The sequence below is a fragment of the Electrona antarctica genome (genome assembly GCF_951216825.1).
Source record: "Electrona antarctica genome assembly, chromosome: 18".
Taxonomy (NCBI): domain Eukaryota; kingdom Metazoa; phylum Chordata; class Actinopteri; order Myctophiformes; family Myctophidae; genus Electrona; species Electrona antarctica.
Window position 1 is genome coordinate 27,870,209 of NC_136799.1, and position 7,837 is coordinate 27,878,045.

Genomic DNA, 7,837 nt, shown 5'->3' on the forward strand with positions numbered 1-7,837 from the left:
AAATGTTGAAAATGAGTGGAATGCCCCTTTAAGTAGCATGTGACATGTCCAACTAGGGTGTTTTCATGATGTTGAATCCATTCCAAGCATTAGTTTTGCATAAAAACACTCCTTGGCTAATAACGGCCATAGCCGTCATCACAAATGTGATGAGGTCAGCACATTAGGCAAGTGGCAGTTATTCAGGATATATTGAAGATACAAAATCAGCTGAGTTTGGTTTTTTTGCAATTAGTTTGAGGTCAAATTACATTATTACTGGACTATATACCGTATGCACCACTTGACAGTAACATAATATTATTACACCACTAGACCTTTAGCTGCCCTCTGTGGTCTGAGGTCTCATGTTTACACAGAGTTAAGTCTGTCATACCTTGGTACACACTGTGTATTTAGTGGATGAGTTAACTTTGACATCGGTATGACCAGACTTCCTCAATTTCCTACGGAACAGCATATGTCCAAACAATTCTCTAGCCCTCTGCTTAAAGTGTTTCCCCACAATCACATACAAGAAAGGATTCAGTGAGCTATTGCTATAGCCAAGGTAGGTAGCTAACTGGTTGCCAATATCCAACACATTTGCCCATGTGCATCCATAATTGATGTGATAATAATCCAGGGTGTCCAGGAAGGTAAAGATCTGGTACGGCAGCCAAGAGAGGACGAACACAGCCGTGACGACAAGCACCAGCTGAGCTGCCTTCTTCTCCACCCCGGTTGTCATCCTCCCTCTACGGCATTCTCTCACCGCCTGGTTGTCCTGCAGGACTCTGATAATGTGGTAACTACAGAAGAACACGACAGGAACAGGGATGAGAAAGCACACCACATTGACAATCACATTGTAGCGCAGCCTCCAGCCTTGGTGGGGGTACTTCATGTAGCATGTTACCACATCATGGTGGGGGATGAAGTCCACCGTGCGGAACAGAAGGGCAGGTAAGCTGAGCAGAAAGCCGACCACCCAGATGCCCACGCAGATCGCGCGGGATGAGGCAGCCCACCTCTCCCGTCCCTGGGAGAGCGGTCTGGTCAGAACCAGGTACCTGTCCACGCTCACCAGCGTGAGGAACAGAACGCTGCAGTAGTAGTTCATGGAGATGATGGTGTTGACCAGCCGGCACATCAGCTGCCCAAAGGTCCAGCGGAAGTCGTTCATGACGGTGGCCACCCAGAACGGCAGGCAAGAGAGCATGAGAAGGTCGGCGGCCGCCAGGTTACCCAGGTAGATGTCGGCCACTGTGCTGCGGCGCTTCTGGACGCAGAACACACAGAGTACTAAGGAGTTGCCAATCATGCCGAGAAGGCAGATAATTGACATGTAGGCTGGCTGCATGGTGGTTACCCAGTCCCAGCCATCTGTATGGTTACAGACAATGCTTTCCAGGGTATCTGATGAGTTTGAGATCATTGTGAAAGCTGTCGGAGAGCAGAGCAGTAGGAGACGTTTGAGCGTACCAGACGAGAGAGAGAAAGAGTCAGAGTCAAATAAAACAAGGGAATAAATGGACTGTTACATAACAAAGGGACAAGTTCATGCTTGCGTACATTTATGGTGAATAATTTTGAAAAACAGTGCTCAAACCCTTTTAACTGTGTAAACAACAATCATTTCAGGATGTGAGTTCGATCATAATGGATTTAATGGAGTGTGAGGGGAGAAATGAACTGCTATCAGTGGGATACACAGTCAGTGCATGCCGTTGTCAAGAGAGGGATGTCAGTAGCAACAGATGGCCAAGCTCCTTGTCAGGAATCAGAATGATGTATAGACTGAAGGCGGCGCCGCTCTATGCCTAGTAATTTACGAGAAGTCTACTCTACAAATACGTGCATGCACCCCAGTACAATGCAGTACATGCACAAACACAGTCACAAACCTCTGTACTTGTTTGATGTCTGACATTGACTATCTAATCGCTTGAAGTCAACTCACTCTTGAAATACCGCCACCTCACCACTTGGATCTGATTCTTGCAGGGGTGCTGTGCTACATGAGTTTTCCACCAATAACTGTGCTAAGAGAAAACAACGTACTGAACTGTATGTGTTAAAGAAAACTCCATTTGTTTTAAACATTAAAACGATTTTAAGTGACTCTCTGCCTGAATGTGGTCTGTTTCCACAATTTTCTACCCCCACACAATGGCACGGCCCGACTCTTGACGAAGAGTTCCTGTTTGGCATCGCAAGCCGTCATTTTGGGGACAACGAGGGGTGTGCCTTTACCACAGTCAAGTCAATGTCTGGCAAATACAAGTTGGGGTTGGAATGAGACATAAAAAGAAAACAACTCACCACTGGAAAATCTGTGACAGATCCTTGTTTTGAGCCATGCAGACATTGAGTCAGAAACACCAGAAATCACTTAGCCGTCAACCGTCTCCGCCCTCTTCCACACTAGACTTTTGGCTCAATGTCCAAATGCATTGGAATAATTCCACAAGGCACACAATATAAATATATGCAGAGGGTTAGCTTTTTATTTTAAGGTTATGTTCTAATGTAAACAAAAATACTTTATGCCACTATGTACATTTCTAGTTGTTTATTTACAAACAGAATATAGCCTATAACATACTACTATATGGTTTTATATATTGCACAGAATACAAGCGCAGACTGACTTCAACAATGGTGATATAATTTCTCCCCAAACAGTAAATGAGGTTCTGACATTCTGACAAAAATGATTTGTCCATGTAAATTACCTACCACAGTCATTTAATTGTAAAGTCTGCTCCGGCTACCAGTGCTCCTTCATTGTCATTCTTTGAACAACCGTTCATGCTAGGGTCTTTAGTGTAGCGGACTGCTTTGAACTTGTGGAACTGACTCTCACCTTCCTCCTTGTCAGCTGCTCAAACACTTCCTTGACCTTTTTACGGAAGTTCTTCCCCACAATGACATAGAGGATGGGGTTGAGGACACTATTGAAGAAGGCCAGGTAAGTGAAAATCTGGTTGCAGATGTCCAGGGCGTTGTCAATGTCGCACCCCACTAGTATCCCAGCCCGGTGAAGCACGTCCAAGATACTGACAATGTGAAAGGGCACCCAGCAGATCAGGAAGGCCACGAGGACCGCCAGCACCAGCAGGGTGGCCTTCCTCTCCGTGTTCTCGGCATTGAACCGCTCCACTGTCTGCTTCTTCAGAGCATGGATGATCTTGCAGGTGCAGTAGGTGATGATGGACACAGGTATGAGGAAGCTTAATATGATCAACAGCGTGTCACAGACCAGCCTTACGGAGGTGTTGGGATAGGCCAGGTAGCATGCAGTGACTTTATACTCAGGCAGGTACTCCACAGCCCTGAAGACAAGGGTGGGAACACCAAGAATCACACCTAATCCCCACACCAGCACACAGCCCAGTTTAGCGTACTTTGGCCTGCGCATCCTCCCATAGGACATGGTGTGCACCAGCGCCACATAGCGATCTGCACTAACTAGAACGAGGAAGTAGATGCTACAGTAGTTGTTCATGTTGATGCCCAGATTCACCAGACGGCACATGGCAGAACCAAATGGCCAATTGAATTCATTGGCCACATTGACAGCCCAGAAGGGCAAGCAGGAAACCAGGAGCAGGTCAGCTGCAGCCAGGTTCTTCAGGTAGATCTCTGCCACAGTGCAGGTTTTCTTGTGGAGGCAGAACACCAGCAGCACAAACACATTGCCCAGAATTCCCAGCACACTGACGGTCAGGATGTAGGTAGGTTGCATGGTGTAGAGCCAATCCCAGGCATCGTCCTCAGAACACGCACTGCCATTGGTGTTGTTTTGGTCTCCGTAGAAAGATGTGGTAAAGTCCAATGGTAAACTGTGATGAGATGTAGCATGTGTGGACAAGAAGACATACAACATAATAATTGTTATTTAGCCATTATCAATGTCACAAATTAGAGAACAAGACAATTGTTTGGCTAATTGGCTGGAGGTTTCACCTACAACCTTTGTTCAAAGCTGATTAATATAGTGTAGAGTTATGTCAATAATTGTTTGAAAATGTCAAATAAGAAAATTAATAAACATGTTAAAAAATATATATAGTGTAGAGTGAAGTAAAGTAGCATGTTAAACATGATAACACATGGAATCATACGATTGTAGGATTGGACGTTTCTTTTGTCACCTCAAGGAGTGCCATGTTACTGTCCCAATCATTTCACTACATCAGTAATACAATACAACAGGTTATTGAGGGAAAAGTCTAAAAAATGTCTCATGTCACTGATAATAATATTGTCATGCAGAATAAGGTAAGGTAAGGTATAAGTGCTTCATAATTACAAATAAAGAGCCAATAGGCAATAGGCATGATAATAATAAACTAGTAATGGTGAGTACTAGCCCATGTACCTTAATATAAAGTGTTTTTGAGAATTAAATAACAAGGTCTGGTTAATAATGTTCAGAGTACACTACTAAGTGTTAACAGTTTTAATGTATAGTTGTATAAAATGTATATAACAACCAGAGAGTAAAATCTGGAGCACACAACAGTATGATGCAAAACAAATATAGTTTTTCTCCATACCTGGTAGGCTGGACAGTCATCTTGCATGAGTGTATCCTACTGTATAGGTCCAGGCGTGGTGTGTTCTATCTGTTCTGTCCCGTGTGTCTCAATTTACAATTGGCATAGGCATTTAGGAGATCTTAATCCAGAGCGATTTACAGGAAGTCTCAGTACACTCCCCTACTCTCCTCTGCCTGTGTCTGTGAATGACTCTTAAAGGAAGAGGTTACCCCAAATGTATGCCAGTCATTCAAGGGGAACAAAAGGATTTTCTGCCCTCTCTCTCACACACTTTCTCCTCCCTCATGGGAGGGATGTAAGTTGTAACTCAAGAACAAGATGATTTAGTCTCTCCCTCTCCCTCTCCCTCTCCCTCTCTCTCTCTCTCTCGCTCTCTCTCTCCAGTCTCCACTCACCATCTCCTCCAAACTTCTCAAGTGTGGTGCCAAACACATTTGTACTTTGATTTGTTTGAGCTTTATATACAATAGTATGTCTCAGTTGTGCTGTATTTTGAACCTCGAAGTGAGTGTAGGATATCATTGTCTATGTGTTGTCGGACATGGAAATGGCCTTGTGCATGTATAATTCATTTAACTGGGATGCACACATTATTATAACTCAATTAACCATAGAGTGACGCAAACATGTCAGACTAATAGGCCTATCTCACAGAATTTCCCCGCCCCCTTAATACGCCCCCTTTCCGCGTTAGTGGTGATAGCGTGACGTCACTCCATAGACACTACATGTTAACAGAGGTAATTTAAGAAGTCTACAACTTTTGTTTTCTCAAGGTAAGGTTTGTTCTATCTGTTCGAGCTGATTTACCATCTTGTTTGCTTCATAATAATATTGGTCTGTCACATTTTTACATTACTTGAAAATGTACTTAGATTCTCCAGAGAAAAAAACCTGTAAATGCTAATGTTAAATGACACCACTATTTACCGGAAGTGGGCGTGGAAAGCGGGCTGTGAGATAGGCCTATTGGCCCCATACACATGCACATACACACACACATACACATGCACACACACGCACCTATACACACACACACATGCACACACACACACACACACACACACACACGCACACATACACATGCACACACACACACACACACGCGCACACACACATGCACGCACACACACGCATACACACACACATGCACATACACATGCACGCACACACATGCACTCACACACACGCATACAGACACACACACACAGACCCACGGTATGTTCGGGATGTATATATGATCAATGCAAACAGACGAGAGCCAGTCATACGAGCCACAACGAGACGCCGTCATCCACAACTCTGTTCAACTCTGTTTAACTCGTTGACTCCTTAGCAACTAATAAAATACTTGCTGAGTATACTACAACATCCTCAAGCCTCGTCTTTTCAACCTGCTGGCCATACAATTAACCAATATGAGCTTAATGAGAGGCTATAGTGTAAAGATACCAGACTTACAGATACCAGAGTTTGTTGACAGAGGTGGTTAAAAGGTTTGCCATTTTCAGTTATGAACTCCCTTTTGGTGGTTTCAAAGTCAATTTATCAGTAAAGTTAATGGTCCCCAGAGGATGGAAAGGTCCAATTCCACACATTTTATTGCTAAACAAGATATCTTGAATACTACTGTACTGGCTGGATTAGCTTGAAACTTGTAAAACATGTACAGTACAGTATGCTCCCCGGAGGATGAACACCATTGATATTGGTGACCCCATGGCCTTTCGTCTAATCCTATCCTACCCTTACGTTTATTTACTTGATTTGTTTTTAAATAGTTTTTGTTGTTTACAATGTGTTGTACATTCAGAGAATATACAATGTTGTATAAACACAACAGACGGACGGACGGACGGACGGACGGACGGACGGACGGACGGACGGACAGACAGACAGACTGACAGACCGACCCTACAGGCCACAATACCTCCAGCTACAAGGCTGCCAGCCTTACCGTATGTGGTAATGCAAAGCAGAAGCAATGGTGTACCGCAAGGAACTGTGCTATCAGCATTCTTGATCACCATCTACACCTCTGACCTCTGTTTCAACTCTGGAACATTCAAAGAAAAAATAACACACAGCCTCCGTTTCTTGGTGCTGAGCCAAACTGCACAAACAGAGTCATGAAAAACAAGATGGGGGTTCGCAACTCACCTGCCACTCAAAGTGTGTGTGTGTGTGTGTGTGTGTGTGTGTGTGTGTGTGTGTGTGTGTGTGTGTGTGTGTGTGTGTGTGTGTGTGTGTGTGTGTGTGTGTAATAAAAAAAAAGTGTACAATATTTGTTAAAATGTCGTTTTTATATGGACATGCCCACCAGTTCATTAAGTATGCCTGGTTTGCCTGGTGGGTGGTGATGGGTGGTGAATCCACCTGAACTGAAGCTGCACCCACAGATGTTGTTGTATGTTAAAGGGGGAGGTGATGATATTGTACTGTAATGTCACTATATCACTCTTTTTTCTTCATTGGCACGTTTGACTGTCAAGATTTCAGCCTCCAGGAAGAAACCTTAAATACAATTCATTGCACATAACAACCACACCAAGGAGTCTAATGAAGTACCGTCACCTCATAAACACAATCATGGCACTCCATCTTTAACGATTTTGAACAACTAGTGTTTTTCGTGGTACTGTGTCGGCTTGCATGCAAGTGAATGAGTTCATGCGGGTGGTGCGGGTTTGTTTGGGGTTGTGTATTTAGAGTGTTGTTTGTAATGTACTGTTTTTGTATTGTCTCTTGCTTATTGAAAACACCCTAATTTCCTTTTGGGATTAATAAAATGTATCTATCCCATCTCATCATCTCATATATCCATCGACCATCGATCCGTCGATGCATCATAGTTTTCTTGGGCTAATGTTTTTTCTAACAATTACTGTACTGTATGTCATTCAATTTCAAGGAAAGGGGGAACAGAAAACCGCAGTGAATAACACAACTTTACTGGTCTGTAACCTCAAATTACAAAGACAGAAATTAAGTATGGAAAAATGTGTCATGTGTGTCTTGTGGCTGTTTAATATTAGACCCATGTGCTCTATATTACAGCAGCTGAAACCTATAAGTCTCTGAGGAACACAGACAGGATGGGTGTGGAACAAATTAAAGTTTCTGCACTGCTCACAATAAGCTGTTAACAAATCCAAACATCTACATGAGGTCAAATGATTGCGCTACTTGATTATGTTAGCATGTATTCCAATCTGCACTCATATTGTACAATTTAATACAATAAATACAGGAGGATAAGCCTACAGTACCACCAGGATCTACTACAGACT

At 43.4% G+C, this 7,837-nt stretch overlaps 1 protein-coding gene across 1 annotated transcript; it reads right to left on the reverse strand.

Moving 5' to 3' along the window:
- Positions 1–370: 370 nt before the first annotated feature.
- On the reverse strand, positions 371–4,691 carry LOC306941835 (uncharacterized protein; the record flags this gene model as incomplete). Its single annotated transcript, XM_079527474.1, has 5 exons — positions 4,545–4,691; positions 2,798–3,827; positions 2,543–2,546; positions 2,305–2,373; positions 371–1,425 (listed from the first exon to the last, which is right to left on the reverse strand). Exons 1-5 carry the CDS (start codon positions 4,562–4,564, stop codon positions 371–373), a joined length of 2,178 nt encoding a protein of 725 aa, XP_079383600.1. The 5' UTR covers positions 4,565–4,691.
- Positions 4,692–7,837: the final 3,146 nt, after the last annotated feature.